Source organism: Lagopus leucura, unplaced genomic scaffold (genome assembly GCF_019238085.1).
Source record: "Lagopus leucura isolate 7727_CA_CO unplaced genomic scaffold, USGS_WTPT01 Super-Scaffold_100159, whole genome shotgun sequence".
Classification (NCBI taxonomy): domain Eukaryota; kingdom Metazoa; phylum Chordata; class Aves; order Galliformes; family Phasianidae; genus Lagopus; species Lagopus leucura.
In genome coordinates, this window is record NW_024962335.1 from 26420960 (window position 1) to 26439758 (window position 18799).

At 36.9% G+C, this 18799-nt stretch overlaps 1 protein-coding gene across 19 annotated transcripts in view; it reads left to right on the forward strand.

Annotated features, from left to right (window-relative positions):
- PLEKHA5 (pleckstrin homology domain containing A5) overlaps positions 1–18799 on the forward strand; it is a 167460-nt gene that overhangs the window by 132365 nt on the left and 16296 nt on the right. For 6 of the 19 annotated variants that reach the window (XM_042889521.1, XM_042889517.1, XM_042889522.1 and 3 more), the window contains 7 exons: positions 10275–10337; positions 11441–11521; positions 11656–11805; positions 14127–14228; positions 15319–15430; positions 15656–15702; positions 17291–17408. In XM_042889521.1, the coding sequence (XP_042745455.1) occupies positions 10275–10337; positions 11441–11521; positions 11656–11805; positions 14127–14228; positions 15319–15430; positions 15656–15702; positions 17291–17408 (673 nt within the window). Of the gene's footprint in view, positions 1–4288; positions 4370–10274; positions 10338–11440; positions 11522–11655; positions 11806–14126; positions 14229–15318; positions 15431–15655; positions 15703–16467; positions 16516–16601; positions 16791–17290; positions 17409–18799 lie in introns of all 19 variants that reach the window. The other 13 variants (XM_042889520.1, XM_042889516.1, XM_042889507.1 and 10 more) reach the window with 5 other exon arrangements.

Sequence of the window (18799 nt, forward strand, 5' to 3'; positions counted from 1 at the left end):
CCTCTCTTCCTAGAGCATTTGGTGGAATTCCAGTCCTATTATCTTCAGCTCTCACACTGTAGTCACAAAGAATGCAGTACTTGCAGTGCTGTACGCAGCATTAATTAGCAAATTCCTTCTCAGGTCACACAGAGGAATTTTCAGAAAGGCAGAAGTTCATGTGTAGAGACACTAACTTTTATATCGTTGCAGTAAGTTGTTGTCTGCTGGTTCAGTGGCATTCTTATCAAAACTCAAGAACATCCAATAGCATTTTATAAGTCTTGCTTCTTTTTAGTATAGCTGTTTCCCTTTGAGATGCTTGGAAATTCTGTTACATTTTTTGGTGTTTTTCTATTATGCTTTCAGAATTTTTGTTGTTGTTGTTGGAGTTCAGGGCTGGGGGGGGGGGAGTGCGGAGGACTGAGGAGGCTGATGCACACATACCCATCCATGTTGTTTCTTTGATGTTTTACAGCCAAAAGAATTATTATAGCCTTTTCTTCGAGTGTGGTTTCGAACCACTCTGCTGCCTTAAGCTTCCTGGAGAGGCAGAAGACAGTTTGATTTGTCTTTTAGGAAGCAGTTATTTGGATGTAGGTAGCACCCCAGGCAATGCTGATTTGGTTGTCAGTGTGGGACGTGTTAAGAGGACAAATATAATCTCTGTCTTGTGCATTACAAAATCTTAAGGGATTGTTTTTGTGTATTACTAAATCCAAGCCAGCAGTCTCCTTAAAGTATTTATTGAATGAATTTGTACCCAGTAATTACAATAACGGTAACGGAAAGTAGGAACATATTTTTTAGATGAAAGCTAGACATGCTGCTTTTTCTCCTTTGTAAATACAGCTGTGGCAGAAGGTCCAACTTGAATCTCTCTGTCAGTACAGAAGATTCCAGCAAACTGCTCTTTGAACACATATTTTGATTTTACATTGCTAGTAAAACTTTTCTTTGGCTCAAAAACCCCTTTCTTCTGAGCTGAAGTTATCTCTGAAATTCTGTGTGTGTGTGTTATTGTAATCTCAGCATATCCCAGGCTGGTTTGTCACAGTGTAAGCTCTATACATTCTTTTTATTCTTTACATTGAGGAGACTCTTTATGTGGATAGCTTAGGTATTTGTTCATATCTTTATTTCTCTTTTGCTGATCTTTTTTTTTTTCTTTTTTTTTTTTTTTTTTAGCTTTTAGTTCTTAAGGGGTGCATAAATATAAACAGAACTTGAACAAGAAGTTGTCAAATAAATGAGTGAAGGTTCAGTAGCCAGCATCCATGCTGTCTTAATGTTTTGCTCCTGTTTTCTCCTCTTCATCACCCTCTTTCTGATATGATGAAGGTGATTCTGGAAAAAGGAAGTAAATTAGAGGAGGATGGAATAGCACAATGGCTGTTTGGATAGGACTGACATAGAATCGTGGGACCTCAAAGATCACCTGTTTCAACCCTCTGCTATGTGCAGGGTTGCCAACCAGCAGACCAGGCTGCCCAGAGCCACATCCAGCCTGGCCTTGAATGCCTCCAGGGATGGGGCATCCATAACCTCCTTGGGCAACCTGTTCCAGTGCTTCACCATCCTCTGCGTGAAGAACTTCCTCCTGATATCTAACCTAAACCTCCTCTGTCTCAGTTTAAAACCACTCCCTCTTGTCCTGTCACTGTCCACCCATGTAAACAGTTGTACTCCCTCCTGTTTATACGCTCCCTTCAAGTACTGGAAGGCCACAATGAGGTCTCCCTAGAGCCTTTTCTTCTCCAAGTTAAACAAGCCCAGTTCCCTGAACGTTTCCTGATCATCTTAGTGCCCCTCCTCTGGACCTGCTTCAAGAGCTGCATATACTTCCTGTACTGGTGGCCCCATGACTGGACGCTGTACTCCAGATGGGGCCTCACAAGAGCCAAGTAGAGGGAGACAATCACCTCCATCACCTCCCTCTCCCTGCTGGCCTTTTTTAGTGCAGCCCAGTGCATAGTCGGCCTTCCAGGCTGCACATATCCTTTATTAAATCTTTTTTTTTTTTTTCCCCAGCCTGAAATTCTGTGTGCTATATTCGCAACGTTTACGATGCAACTCTTAATTGTACTTCTCAAGGTTTTTGGAAAAGGTAGCGAGCTGACAAAGCCACCATTCTTGTTCTTACTGCTGCATCTTCCCTTTTATTTTTTTGAGAGCAATGATCTGGATGGGGTAAAAACAAGACTGTGTTGGATTATTGTTGGAAAAGAAAGCAAGAAGGAAAAATGCTTTTTCCTTCTTTGTTTTGGATGGAGGAGCAGAGGAAAGGCAGGAGAAACGCTTAGTCTAGTCCTGTTCCCACTGCTTTTGTTTTAGGAAGCTTGAGAGGAAACAGATAAAAATGCCAATTTGAACCCAGACTTATGCCACCCATAGCACACCATCTTATCTCATTAGCAAGGTCATCTGTCATGGTGGGGAGCTGCTATTCCAGCCGATGGCTGCCACCAGAACAGCTCAGGCTGCAATGTCATCTGTGCTGCCTGTTATCATAGTGTGGGAGATAATTTTAGAAGAGGAAGGAAAAAAAAAATTGTCAGTAGCTTGGCATTACAGTTTAAAACATAAAATACCTGCTCAAATGCTATCTTGTAAGTCATATGAGTGTTCATATGTGTCATGTGTCAAGGAGGTGTTTTTACATCATTTCCAAATGATGAGAAAGCCTGCATATAATACGTCAGTAAAGAGAAAAGGGAAGATGAAGTGTCTGGGGAGAAACAGTGAGTGAGAAAACTAAGACTTCTGGATGTGTTGCTGTGTGTCATCAGGCAGTTCTTGCTTCAGTTTGCTTACGTGTAAGGAAAGTCTTAATTCCAATTTTTAGAGATTTTTGTGATATCTTTAACTGGAGAGAAAACAAAGACATGACAGGATTTAAAACATACCCTTTACTGTTCAGAAATTTGAGAAGAAAATTTTATTTGAATGTGAGAAAAATAGGGCATGTTTCTGTTATAAGCATGCAAACTTGACCAATTAGAAATTTCTTCAGTGTGAATAGTGTCCAGTTTCTGTTTGACAGTGGCCTTATGATAATACTTTAAAAGCACAAAACAGGCATTCTCTTTGCCTTTGAGCATGGGACTCACCGTTGTGGCCAGTGGCTCTCTGTTTTACTCTGCCAGTTCTTCGATACATTTCCCCTCCTGTGCTCACTTCAGTTAACAGAAGAGTTGATCCATAGACTCTCATGAATATTAAACAGTCTGTCAGTTGGATTTAAAGTAAAGAAAGAACAACTTCTTGTGTCAGTTCTAATTTTCTATTTATGTAATGCTGCAGAATACGGAGTAAATAGGAGGAGTTCTTTGCGTGCTTTTTTTTCCTGCCTTACACAAACAGCATCATCAGCTTGCTTATTGAGATAAGGTATTCTGTTGGGTAGCAGCTAAACAGACTATTAACTATGTTTAATGAAACAACAACAACAACAAAAAGAAGTCTCGTATTTATGACTACAAAAAAATCTTTCCTATAAGGAGAAAAAAAAAATAGTTTAAGTGACTTTTCAGTTTCTTTAGGAGATGAAAATTAAGTTTTTGTAATTTTTCACTTAATGTTAGGAAGGTCTATTTTTAAAATAAAAAAATCCCTATTGTGTTTTGTATACTTTTCTGAAGTCCTCAGTGTGTACAGTTTTTACTGTAATGATCCTGATCTGTTTTTTACTTTTGCATACATGACAGTAAATATAAATCAGTACAGAAGGTGTTTGACCAGCTCAGAAATGTAAAACTCAAAGTAGTTTCACATTCATATATGAGGATGGATAAATGAAATGACCAGTGATTCAAAGTTCCAGAGTCTATCAAACAGTTCAGTATATAAAGGCATTTTGTGATCTGCGAACAAAAATCTACACCTTGCTTTTGTATTCTGAAGGAATGTGTTTATCTATTTGACATACACTGAGTTACTAAAACTGTAATTTCAAAGGTTTTCTGATTTCCTATTGCATAATCTGATACGCATCATTTCTATATCTTGCAAAGCCAGACCTATTTTAAGAATGTTAAGGATTTTTTAAAAGGGAAAGGTTTGTTCGAGTAATATTTCATTGGTTTGGGGCGGTTTTATGTGGTTTTGCTACATTTGTTTGATATCATTAAACTTTTCAGATGTTTGATATTACTGAATGATGGAATATATAAAAAGCATGGGGTAAAATGTAATCTACTGTATTATTAGAAAAAAATTAAAGTAGAGGCTATATTTTACAGTGTCGTCTTTCAAATCTAGCCATGCTGTAAACTGATGTTTGCTGTATGCTCCTCCTGATTTGAAATAGATGAAAGAGAATGAACCTTTAATCACCATGGTTCACACTATGATTGAGAACTCGGCGCTAAGACCGCAACTGTACCAGCAAGTAAGGTCTCGGATAGTGAATGAAATTGCTTTATCATCTGCGAAAACTTTTCTTAGCGACAGTTTTGGTTGTTCCTCGGATTTCTTCATAACATTGGTGTTTCTCTTATTTGCTTTGGAAAACCACGAGTCATCCATGCTTTACAAAATGCTGCAATATCGTTAGCATGGCTTTCGCTGCGTTTTTTGTTGTTAAGTATTAAATGTACCCCTTCAAATAACTCTGTCTGGACTATTTAACTAGTTGGTGTCTTACGCAGCTGTCCAGTAAATTCATAAACTTCCAATAAGCTTCCAACATCTGTCCTAGCATGATCCTATGCTATTAGTGTTCAAAGGTGCTTCTTTCTTTTGACCACTACAAAAGCATGTGAGTGGTGTTTACCTGGTCATTTCTGGCAATTATGTTTCATTCTAGGAAGTGGATTTACAGGTTTTTGATTGCACCTTCCAAGCCTTTAGCCACTGAAGAAAGGAAGGATCAAAATCACTTTGATCCGGGGACTGTAAATCCAAAAGGCAGTGTCTGTTAATAAAGTCACAGCAGCCTTAACAGTGCGCACTTACAGAGTGTCTAGTGACAGATGTAAACGGTAAGATGGAAGACGAATCCAAAATGTGAATGGAAATATTGCCTGAGCATTGAGACCTGCATTAACTTATGAGCATGGCCAATACGTATCTGTTGGCATTGCAGCGTCTTAGGCATGCTGGAGCTTAGTTCAATAGCTCCTGCCACATCAGAGAATGTTTCAGAAGCTTTTATCCACAACTGCAACAAAGATGTTGTTCTTACTTAAATGATTTTACTGTTGTTGAAGCATGCAGTTCTGGTTGCCAGTTGGAAGTGAGTGTCTGAGGGGCTCTCTTATGAGCTAAAATAAAGGTGCATAGCTCACAGAAAAAGAGAGGTTCTATGACATAAGTCATTTACTGGTATTTAGTGCTTTGTCATGTTTCTGAAGAAACCTGCTGAAACTTAGTTTCATGGTTGTTTTGGTTTTGGAAGTTAACTCCATCTTGTAGATTTGCTTGTGATTCGGGAAAGATCCATCTCAGGATCTTCAGGACTAGCGGTAGTCCAATTTGTGCTCCCAGGTGCAAAATAGGAGCTCTAACATGGAACCTGAAGGGACCATTTGGAGAGGAATGAGAAAAGTATGGTGCCTTTGAGTCCAAAATGAAGGTGATTTTGCTGTTTTTTATTTTCTTTTAGAGAAGCCGGGCCATTACAAACTTTTTTTCAAGAAAATCACTTTTCTGTTTTAGACTATGTAAGATAAATAAGTTAATGTACATAGATTGAGCAGGGGTGCTTTGGATCTGTCAGAGTGAACTAACTCAGCTTCTACTGTTGATCAAGACATGGTGGTGGTGTAGCTGTGCCTGGCTGGTCTGCCTGGCTACTTAGGAACACCACTAAAGTCAGAGTGCTTCTTATTGAAGCAGTTCTGCCAGCTAAGGGTATTGCTAAAAATCACTGCCTTCATCTTGCGGATATCCCCACTCTTTTCTTCCCTGACACTGAATAAGCACCTTTTTTGACATTCTTGTCAAAGAAACAATGAACCTGAAGAGTCCTGAAGATTAAATAACCTTTTGTCATTAGAAATGTGATCCGCTAAGATCAGAGCATTTGCACTGTTGGCAGGCTTGTTCAGAAGAACTCATGTGTTGCATAAATTGGAGAAATGCAAGACATGCTTTCATAGACAGTTTCCTATACAAAATATTTCATTAACTGACTTCCTGGAAAGGATAAAAACATACTGGAATTTCACAGCCTAATTAGTTTTCTAAATGTTTGTTATGCACAGTAAACACTTTCTGAAATTCCAGCAATGTATTTGAAAGCTTAAACAGCATTCGGTTTTTAATTTGAATAACACAAATCGTTTTCACCAATCATCTTTGGCAGTGCAGTTTAAAAGGAATAAAAACAACTGGGAGAAGCCTTGGTTCAGACAGTACAGAAAGGATCTTTCTTTCTTAAGTTTATTCAGATCAAGTTTATGACTTAACTTATTCAGGTAGGCAAAAGAAAGCAAGAAATGCTTGTGTTTAGTTAGGAATTAACCTTTTGCTTCTCCTTTTTTGTACTGATTAGTGGCTCTTGAGTAAAATAGATTAAAATTATACTATTCCAAATGTCTTATTTAAAAGACATTTTAATTGTGATTGTTCATCTGTCACTGTTTTTAAAATTAATTATTTAAATCACTTTGATTTACATTAGTCCGCTCTACACACTGTACCATAAATATGCAGGTGTAAGCCAGGGCACTGATTCTGAATGTACAAGCAAGAAAAATAGAGGCCATTTGCAGCCTGGACCCATTCCTAACTTTATTTTTTTATTATTGTTTTTTTTGCTTCTTTCTAATGGTAGATGTGGAGTGTTAATTTTCTTTTCTAAAGTGGAATCTGCTGAATTAAAAAAAAATTAAAAAAAAAAAAAAGGAATTATCCTCAATTCCTTTCATGTGTGCGAGTTTACTAATGGGAGAAAAATAAAAATATGAGAGCAGCAAGCTGACATGTGCCTTTACTTGAATATTTGTTCTCAACACATGAAAAACATGAATAAAACTAGACCTGAATTTTATGAAGGAGATCTTGTTTCTGGCATAGCAATTCTTTTTATCACTATTATTTAACCAGCTGCATAAAATTAAGCCATCTTTGCACATCACATTTTGAGATTTGTAGGCAGAAGTATTTCTCAGGTTTTGTTGTGAATGCACGGGTTGACTGCTTTTTAGTTGAAAACCTAGTATTTCCAATTTGTATTTCCAATATGAAATCTGCTGCATAATACCAGTTTGGAAGGGAATCTTACTTGCTGTGACCAGTTTAGAAGGGAATCTTACTTGCTGTGGGTTAAGTGCCTGTTTGTGTTACTTCCCAATTGGAAGGAGTACTGGAGAGGGAAAACAAACAGACAAGCAAACAAAATAAAACAACCTCTTGGAAGCCTGACTTTAACATCATGCTCCCCACACACAGCATGCCCTGCATTTTGTCCTGTTTCAATCTTTTAAGTTCCATAATTTTTCAGAGACGTTGGCGTGTGTTCAGTTGTGAAATTTCCTGCGATAGTTACTGAGCCAAAATCATTAGCAGAGTCTGACAATAATACCTTCACTTAAATGTTTTAAATATTGGGTGCTTAAATAGGTCTTACACCTCATGTCTCAAGAGGGAGATTTGCCTAATCTACATTTATTTGAAAAGAAGGTTCCCACTAAAGACATTTTGTAGCGTCCATCACGGTGTTCTTGTCCCTTTCTGTGACTCATCTGATCTCAGTTTTTGACAGCAATGATGCCTTACAAAGTATATGACAGCTAGTTGACTAGTAGTTTCACAGTATGAAATAATTAAATTCTGCTGCATATGCACATTCACAGTGAAGATCATAGAACGTGAACAGAGCATTTAAATCAACGGGACTGGCTTATTAACAGAAGTTACTTCCAGTTAAGATTGCTTTTCTTTTTCACGTGCAAGACACACATTTGGCTGAGCCGTGTGCAGTTTGCCCTACAGAAATGCTGAGTTCCGTTTGGAGGTGTTCAGAGTGCTGCTACTCAGCATCAGCATGCGAAGTGTTTAAGTGCAGTTGGTAACAGGCAAGGTCTTCTTCGGATATGGGCAGAGAACTGTGGAGGAAAACTGAAGAAGCCTGCAGCAAGCCGTGTCAGTCTTTCAGTAGGTGGCAGTCTTTCCCTGGAATGTCCATGCTGGATAAGTGTAGGAGCAGTTCGATAAAGGAGGCTTTTGTTGAACGTGACATAAAATACATTTCAATAACTTGGTCGTTGGAGTTCTTATAACGCATTTTCCAGGGTTATGGGATTGTTAACCTTGCTTGTAATGTGTAATTGTGCTTTGTCTATTGCAATTCCTCTTACATTTCCAGTAGTGTGATAGCATTCTATCTATAGATTTTTGCCTTTAATTGATTTATAGACATGCTGATCGAAGAGAAGCCGCTGTTTTGTCAGAGATGGATTGAGTGTTTCATATCATTTCTAGAGTTTTTGGTGTTAAGTCTATGTAAACTGTTGCAGCAGCAGCGTGGAAGTGGCTGTCCAGAATTGTCTGTTGTGGTGAGCTAGAAGTGCAGACAAAAACAAGAAGTTGGCAGCAATTTTAAAGATGTGGTAGGATATTAATAAGAGGAATTAGCACATGCACACTATTCTTTGAAAATGCATTTTTACTTTCAGAATGTTTAGGATATATTCCATCCAGGAGATAGACAGGGGCAGGGATGCTGAACTGAAAAGCTTTTCTCAACTTTGCTCTGATTAAGGCTGAACAGCTGAATAAAGAAATGACTCCTTAAAGAAAAAGAATAATAAAAAAAAAGATAATAGCTTTAAAAAGATTCCTTTTCCAGGCAACTCATATGAACTGTTGAGCAGTGTCTTGCAAACACGTGTTTAGCTAATACTGGATCATCTTTTTCTTGTAAAATCTTTCTGTTGTGAAGTATACCTAGATTTTCACTGTAAGTTGAAGACATTTGGCCTTAAATTTATATTGACCATGTTTATGAGTTTTGTTTAAATATTTCCATTCCTCATTTTTCTCTCATTAAGGCAAAATCTACATTCAAAAAACACAACTGTACAACAGTATGGGATTGAATAGATATCTTAAAATGCTAATATTTGTGGCATTCATGAGGTGCAAAAGTGCTGTGGCTTTTTTCATATTCCATCACTCATTTTCATAAAATGTCCATTTCAAAGAAAGTTACTGTGTGGTTTTAATACACTATCCATACTTTTAAATTGTCACCAGGTGCATTTGCATGAGGTATGTGGACATAACATCTTGAAATGAAACACTTAAGCGTGTTGAAGATTTATTGTATGTTTGGAATGCTTGTCTGATTAACCCTTCCCTAGTCCTTTTATTTATAAGTGTCCTTTAACATGGACGTGTGTTTTTATAGTTTTCTTGCACTATTAAGCCATGATGACCTAATTATATCATGCACATGAAAGGAAAGCATATATGTTGGGACTCAATGTACACATGTTTTTAATTAAATGGAATATTAAGGTTGATAGTGTTATGCAAGTGCTTACTATATAGGACAGTAAGAAATTCTATGTGTGGTAGTCCATTCTAAAATAGGAAGCTGCCTTTTTTTCCCTGTGTATAGTTTTAAATCTTGTTACAGATCAGTTTAGGGACTGAAAGAGGTAAGGACTTAATGTGAGGAGCTGTATTGAAGTAGTTGAGGGATACTGGTTTGCCTGGGTCCAAATTAAAAACAGAAGGATTTCTGTTTGTGGCATTTGTGTTTATGCTCTGAATGCTGTTGTTGGGGTGGGGGGTTTTCATAGGAGAAAGTAGGAGGGAAGGTATTTGGCAACACTTACTGGGCATGTGTACGTGATGATATATTTTACAAATATTTTGTATGCTTATGTCATTCTGTTCTCACTTCAGATTCACTAAGAATATCTTCCTTGAGAATATACTTGATCTTAGTGGACCTAGAAGGTTTAATTCCAAGTAGAATGAGTCCCTGTATTTAGAATGCAGATATTTAAACATGCATAATTATGTATAAACTCTGTTTAGGTGTAGTCTGGCAGTTTCATCTTTCAAGAATCCATGTTTGATTGAGTTACACCTCTTAAAATCCAGTTTGCATTAGCAACATAGCCTATTTTGTTTATATAACTTTTTACCAACAGTGTTTGACATTCTGCTTAGTTACCTTCAGTTACTAGATATTTTGGCTAACTATATATTGCTCAATGTGTTATGTTTGACATTCAAGCAAAAGCTGATATGCTGTATTAAAACTCTTGAGCTGAACACTGGCTTTGTTTTCATAGTCAAATTAAGTTGTTTTATGGCAATATTATTCTTCCTTATAGTTAACACAAGAAGAATGTAGGGGTACACTATACAAATATAGAACTGAAGAGCTGGATATTGATGTAAGTAATTTGTATTTTTTCTTCACTGGAAATGTTGGTATTTGTTTTCTTCTTCTCATAATAATCTTTCCCTTGACATTTGGGTTTAGAATGCACTTCGTATAGGTGACTGCTAACAGAGATTGATCTGTGAATGTGAACGTGAACTTTTTTTTTTTTTTTTTTTTTAAGAATTTCTAAGTTGCAAGAAATATTCCATTTAAGGATGAAATTTGGAGTACTGTATGTGTTTAAATGTGAAATGTTTCTAGGAAGAAATTACTTAAGGGAGAAAAAAGTCTGTGGATGTAGTTCAGTTAGAAGCATTAGAGCAGTAATTTCTTAGGAAATATGACTGATACTCCAGAACTGAAATTGGCATGGTTATTTGCCATTCAGAGTGTTAGTGTGCTAGTTACTAAAGAAATGGGCCCTCATGTTTAAAGTCAGTTTTGGTGGCAAAAAGATATGCACATACAGTCATACTTCATATGCACAAGTGTACATATCTAACCATACATAAAAGTAGACATGCTGATTTAAGGGATGTTACTTTAAAGGTACAATTAGAGTTAGAAAGTCAAAGCAGCGGTGCAAACTGAACCAAAAAGCTGTTCAAAAAGAAAACTGTTTCAGATTGATTAAAGTCCACTGAACAGTTATTCCAGAGCTGAAGGGGAACAGATTTATTTCTAGCCAAGCCTGGATTGGAGCCAAAACAGCAGAGCGTGGGTACTGTTAATAACTATCAAAAACTAACACCTGAAAGAAACCGTGGGAAGAACTAGTAATGTGTACAATGTTATGTATAATAATGAAGAATATGTTGTTCAAAGGTGTTCTTTGCTACCTGTCTTTAAGTTATAATGATGTAGTTGTAGAATCAGAAATTATACATTTTGAGCAATGTTGTGTCAAGTTGCAATAACACTTATTTCATAGTGCCTTATGGTTTCTTGAGGTTAATTTGAAAATGCAACACTGATGCTTTCAGAACTTTAGAATTCATATTTAGTGGTAACAAAATTTATCTAGTCTCTTGTAATGATTTGAAGAAGTTATGTTTTGGTTATTTAAGATATTAAAAACAATTCTAATTGCAGTCATTTTCTGTTATATATTAGGCTAAGCTTAGCCGTTTATGTGAACAAGATAAAGTTGTACAAGCGCTGGAAGAGAAGCTTCAACAACTACACAAGGAGAAAGTAGGACAATTGTATTTATTACCTAAAGTGGATGTTATTTTACATGCTTATTATCAGAACATTGATAACTGAAATATAATGAAAATCAACCCAATGATGCAGAACATTAAAAATAATTCTCTTTATTATAATAGTACACGCTTGAGCAAGCTTTGCTATCAGCAAGTCAGGAGATAGAAATGAATGCAGATAATCCAGCAGCCATACAAAATGTAGTGTTACAGAGAGATGACTTACAGAATGGACTACTTGGCACTTGTCGAGAAGTATCGCGAGCTACTGCGGTAAGTAATACATTCTTGCTAGTAAAACTCAGTGACCTGTTAAATGGTTATCTTCATATTCTTAATTGGTTTCAGTTTTTGTTATTTTTCATTACATTCCAGCAAATCTCAGTGGTCTTGTACTTGCATGTATTTTTGTAAAAACTAGAACTTTCACTATATTCACCAAGTAGTTTTTAATTTTTCTTTTGCCTGGAATTGAGTGCATATTGGCCTCAGTTGGTGTGGTAATTTTCATTTTTATAATGTATGAATTTAATTACAGCAGAAGTAAGTCAAGTAAAATAATAGAAAACTTTATCAGACGTTCCATCACATATGTAATTTGTTTTAAGCAAAAATATCTACAGAGTGAAAAGAAGAAAAGGTAATGCTTTCATGGTCTCTCTTAATAGTGGTCCATCATATTTCAAAGATATTCTAGCTCATGCACTTTTGAAAACCTTAGACAAAAGTAGGGGAGCTTCTATTTAATCTCCTTTTTCACTTCATGAAACACAGGGCAACAAAGGAAACAGTCATTTTTATTTGCTTATGTAAGCCTTTGACATGGTTCTACACCACATCCTTACCTATAAGTTGGACAGGTATGGATGTGAAGACTGGACTATTTGTTAAATGTGAAATTGGTTGACCAGAGGGTTGTTGTTAATGGCTCAATGTCCAGTGGAGGCCGATTGTGAGTAGTGTCCCCCAGGAGGTTATCTTGGGACTGGTACTCATTTTGTCAGTGACATAGATGACAGGGTTGAGTGTACTCTCAGCAAATTTGCATATGACACCAAGCTGAGTGGTGCAGTTGACTCAATAGAAGAAGATGCCATCCACAGGGACCTGGACAGGCTTAAAATGTGGGTCCATGAGAACCTAATGAGGTTCAACAAGGCTGAGTGCATGGTCTTGTATTTGGGTCAGAGCAATCCCACCTATATATACAGACTGGGAAAAGAACTTGGTGAGGGAAACCCTGCAGAGAAGGACTGGATCCTGGTGGACAAGAAGCTGGACTAAAGCCAGCAGCATGCACTTGCAACCCAGAAGGCCAACTGCATTCTGACCTGCATAAGTACAGTCATAGTCAGGTGGCCAGCAGGGAGAAAGAGGTAATGGTTCCCTCTACTCTGCCCTTGAAAGGCTCCATCTGAAGTACTGTGTCCAGGCTTGGGGCCCCCAGCACAAGAACGATGCAGAGCTGTTGGAGAGAGAGTCACAAAGATGATCAGAGGGCTGAAGCACCTCTCCTATGAAGAAAAGTTGAGGGAATCGGGCTTGTTCAGCTTGGAGAAAAGAAGGCTCCAGAGAGACCTCACTGTGTCCTTCCAGTATTTGAAGGGAGCTTATAAGCAGGAGGCAGACCAACTTTTTAGATGGTCTGATTCTGATAGGACAAGGGAGAATGGCTTTAAACTAAAAGATGGGAAATTTAAGTTATTTGTTAGGAAGAAATTGTTCACTCACAAGTGACAAGGTGCTGGCACCTCTCAGAAGCTGTTGATGTCCCATCCTTGGAGGTGTTCAAGGCCACCTTGGGCAGCCTGAGCTGATGGGGTCAACCCTGCCCTCAACAGGGGAGTTGGAGCTCGGTGATCTTTAAGGTCCCTTCCAATTGTCGTAAAAGAGATTGGCTGGATGAGGAAAATGGAAGCATGGGAAACTAAAGGAAATCTTAGAACACCTCTCATCAACTTTTTAATTTATGCTAAATCAAATCAAGGGCTTGATGCAGGTTTAGTAAGGGAGAACGACTGACCTCAAAGATTCTTTTTGCGCCGCCTTCTGGTGTTTGCAGTTTCACATATGTAAATATGTAGGTGTATTAGCAAGCCCGGGGTATTCCTGGCTTCCCTGTATACCTGTAACATTACAGGCAAGGTTGGATGACTTAGTTGTATTGCATAATAAATTTCATATACATGCACATGCTTTGCACTCATACCTATGTATTCTGTGTAATAAAGGAGACAAATTTACATCCATTTTGTGTTTTTTCTGCACCTGTGGAAGGGCATCTTAAGATCCACATGCCTGCTAATTATAACAATGTAGTCTTAATAATTCATCCTGGACTGTCTTGTAGTTTGTGAAAAGACAAAATGCCATTAGTTTGTATGTCATTCAGTATCATCAGAAGATGCTAAAGCTGTTTAATCGTGACATTCTCTACGACTGTATGTACACTTACTACCAATCTCTATGAATTAATCCCTGATGTTTCATGCTGTTGTATGAATAAAATTGCCTACTTTTTTAATTTTATTTTTTTTAACTTGAATGTGCAAATGCAATTTTTTTTTTTTTTTTTTTTTTTGTCATATACCTAGGAACTGGAAAGAGCTTGGAGAGAATATGATAAACTAGAATATGATGTAACAGCAACAAGGAACCATATGCAGGAGCAACTTGATCGGCTTGGAGAAATTCAGGTCTGGCATAGGTCCTAAGGATACATTTAAGTCTTTTTCTGTGTTTTTGGTTAAAAATTCTACACAAATGGAAGAAAAAAAAAAAAAGGAGGGGGAGAATGGAGAATGTGTGGTCTGGTAACTTACAAGATATAAAAAGAAATTAAAAGTTCATCAGTTCTGAGAAGGTTTTTAGCTTTTCCTGTATTTTGAAGCTACTGTGTAAGTTTTTCAGTGTCCATCTCTTTCCATTTCAGTGATCGTGTCCCAAATAGAGAAGTTTTCTCAGACCTTAATTGCTATGATGGTCATATTAAGTGTTCACATAAATCCCTTCTTTTACCTCATTATTTTAAAATGTAATTAAATAATTGTATCAAAATAAATGAAATATGTAAAGTATTTATTCAGATGTTAAACATCAGAACTCTTCCTGCTTATCTTCTTACTTTATTATTTGTTCTCTTCTCTGGAGAATTGGTTAGTAAGTACACGTTCTGAATTTCTGAGGTAATCTTTCTGACACACAAACGTGTGCTTATCTATCTGCAATAGACAGGTCGGTGTGGTCAATACTGTGAGGTGTTAATGGATGTTTTTGCTCGAGGGACTGATTTTCTATGCTGCTATGAAAGAGAGATTACAAGGAAACTCAAGAGCTGAGAAATTTGTGCTATGCAGCCCAAAGCATGCATAACCATGAACGCAAATAGGCCTACATTTTATATGCTCGTATGCAAACATCACGTTCATCTGCAACTATTTTAGGATTGGAACTGCTGATTCCTTTCCTTTTGTTGTGTGTAGGTCTTCCATGCAAACTTGGCTTTGCTTTTCTTTTTAAAGAGAACATGTAATTCCATTAAGTGGAATTTCAGCTTGCAAATGGCTATCAAAATAACTGGTGTGTTCCTGAAATGACTTAATCTGTCCGCTCCTTTGCTGACAACATACTAATTTGTTACCTTTTAATGGGAGAGTATCTGTCGTTTTTGCGTTTTGTTTTATTCATTGTGAAAGAATATGCAGTACTGTCTAGAGGAAGAGGTTTTATTTTTTGCCCCTCCTGCAATATATTCTTATTTATCACTTTCTGTTTCTTTACTGGCAGACCGAGTCGGCTGGGATACAGCGTGCTCAGATTCAGAAGGAACTGTGGAGAATTCAAGATGTCATGGAAGGTTTAAGTAAACATAAACAGCAAAGAAGCTCTTCAGATGCAGGTAAACTGGACATTTTTCTCTCTTAAGGAGTGAGATTGGATCACATGCATTTTTATAAGTTAAATATCACATTTGCTTTTGTATGTGTGAAGGAGTCAGATATTTTAAATTGATGATTTGTGTATTTGCCTGGTAATAACAGCTTATATTTTGCATTCATAAAGCTACTTACTGAAAACAATTCTTCTCTTTCCTCCTACCCTTTCCCCCCCACCCCCCAAACAGGCATCATGGGATCAAGGACATTTTCTGCTATTAAATATAAAAATGAGGTATGCTTTTGGCATATTTACCATTTTAGCATCACTGAATATCAAATATACATTATAAAAAGGAGCATTATTTGAATCGTTTTAAGAATTTCTAAAGTATGTATTCTGTGAAAATACTTCATTGTGATTAGTTTTAAAAGACTGATAACTAGTAATTCTAACACTTTCATTTGTTCTTTGTCTTCATATTCTCACCAGTATGTTTCTCTTTTCCATTTCTCACCTTTTCCTCTCCCCAGGCTCTTATCCTAGAAATATAAACCCTGATTTTTGGATTTGCATTTTTCCCCAAAACACTTTTCATGGGAAGAAATATGTTGCTTTGTATGGCTATTCACCTACTGAGCCTGGTTCTCAGAGGGCCGAGCACCCACAAGAGCATCTGAAACTGTGGGAGCTCCCAGATGTTCAATTGCTCTGAAAATCTGGCTAGCATTTACAGTTTTAAAGGGACATGTCATGACTGTCTAAAGCGTTTGGAAATATACATGTGGTTTACAGAACTTTTTGAAAATGTATTGTATATCAAAATCTTTAAAAAGATACAGAGTTTAATATTTAAAAGGACAATTCAGAGAATTCATAGATATCTAATTAAAAGTTGCAGATGATAGAACTGAAAACTTTCGTAAGTTGATTACTAAAGCTGTTGAAGTATTTCATTGTACATGGTGCTAATTAATTAAAATGCATATTTTGGCCTTTTTTCATTTTTCTTTCTTTTTTTTCCTTTTTCCCCCCTTTTTTTTTTTAATTATTTTGTAGTGTGACATCGTCCCTTTCATACAAAAGTCTATAGCTGGTGTAGCTATGGTAATATATTTTTATTTATTTATAAGTTATAAATAATTGTAACAGGTGTGCACATCTAAATAAGGTGACTATTCTACAATCTTTAGGAAGAGGAAGTAGTCCCACCTCGTCCTCCACTCCCTCGGTCCTATGACTTTACAGAGCATCCTCCCATAATCCCCCCTCTGCCCAGTGATAGCAGCTCCTTGCTCTGTTATAGCAGGGGCCCAGTACATCTGCCAGAAGAAAAGAAGATTCACCAAGTTCAAGGATATCAGAGAAATGGATCTCACTGTGTAAGTGGCTTAAACTGCCACATCGTTCTTGAAGCATTCCCCCTTCCTTTGCACAGTCACAATTTTTATTTTGCCATCTGGCTACTTTTATATTTGTTTTTACTTTTGGCTTTTGTTTTTGTTTACAGCTCCATCATTTGCTTTTCACATTTTCCTGTCATATATTCTGTGTATATATAAAATGTCTTAAGACTTAAATGGGTGCGTTTCGGATCTAAGTCAATTTCAGAAACCAAACTCTTCTCCTCACAAGTATTTATAAAACTTCAAGCTCAGAAGCAGTTCTTGCTGAAGCCTATGGCAATTTTTCTGCGATTTCTGAAAATCTGCAAACATTTCTCAAACTAATTATGAAGGAATACTGCTGCCAGAGCAATTGAACAGTGAGCTGTTGCCCTGAAGTGAGCAGTCTCATCAGAAAATAGCTGTTTTGAGTCTTAAGACATAAATGCTTATACAGAAATGCCAGTTTATTTACCTCATAACTTGTCATTCTTCAGGGTCCTGATTATAGGCTTTATAAGAGTGAACCAGAGTTAACTACAGTAGCAGAAGTGGATGAATCTAATGGTGAAGAAAAAACAGAACAAATGTTAGAATCAGAATCTGCAGCTAAAGGTTTGTCCCCAGGAGTGCCGTTTATGACCTTTCAGCATTTTTTCAGAAGGAATACAGAGCTTTAACTGTTACAGAAGCTATTTCATCCTTCATATTTTTGTAGCCTGTCCATTTCTTAGTACGATGAAACAACTTCCACAATAAAATAATCATTTAATTATATGACAAGAAAGATTTCAGTCAATTACACCACAGAAAAATCAAACATTACACTCACCAACAACCCTGAAATCCTTATTGACACCATGTCTAATCACATCACTCACGTTCCCCACACACCATTCCCTTGAACAATTACCCATTTTCTGTTCATGCCCCTGAACAATTATTCAGTTTTTGAATCAAGCTCCCAATGTTATGTCACTGGAACGTCCAAAAAGGCAGCACCACAGAATTTTCAGACTCTCATAAGACAGAGAAACAATGTCTTTTTCTTTTTTTAATCTTGTAATTGTTGAATTGCCTTCTGTCCTCTGATATAATAGGAATAATGATCATGACCTTGGAGTGTACAGACAATAAAGGTCTTTGCAATTGCTAAATGCTTTAGATTCTTCTCTTCATCCAGCTTCCATAAAAGCTACTAATTGCTTGCTAGAGTCTTTTACCAGGAAGTGCTCCTCAATTCTGTTTGTTAAAACACACAGAATAGTTTGTTAAAGGTGACTCCAGGAAAAGCAGTCTGAGCACTACCAAAAAACCCCTTTAAGAGCTTTCAGAATAACTGAACTTTTTTCTCTAACGATTGATGTTTACAGTGCCAGCAAGATAATAGCTTGTATTAGTTTGACTAAACAAGTATGTAGAGGTCTGGTGTAATACTAGAATTGACCCAAGAGCTATCATCATGTAAGGATATTACTTTCACCAGAACAGCCATATAGGCATTTAAAACAAAAGACAGCATAAAGTTTGGGTGCCCAACAATGTGAGTGACCCCATGATGGATGATATAATTAAGCTTGCACTTACTTACAGGCAGTTGCTTAATTCAGATTGAATATGATATTTGCTGAGGTGTAACAGTCACTTTAGGTATTAAATTACTTCTGACTTAGTGGTAAAAATATTCAGTTTAGCCTGAGATTTGCTAATCACCAACCACCTAAAGTTGCCTTTTTTGTTATAGATTTACGTTTTTTGGCCCATGGTGTTTCAGACTACTTACAGGCATTTATGACACGAGGAAGACTAATTAAGACAACATAAGAAGCCTATACTAACTATATAAAGCTAGCTGATACTTCTTGAGCGCCCTAGTCTACTTTCTATTTTCTATAAAGATGGAAGTTAACTTTATTATGTCCACTTCCAAAAAGCAACCTTCAGTAAAGAACAGCAATAATAGAAATTCTTCTACTATAAAATAGTATTTGGAGTTCAGGGTAGCG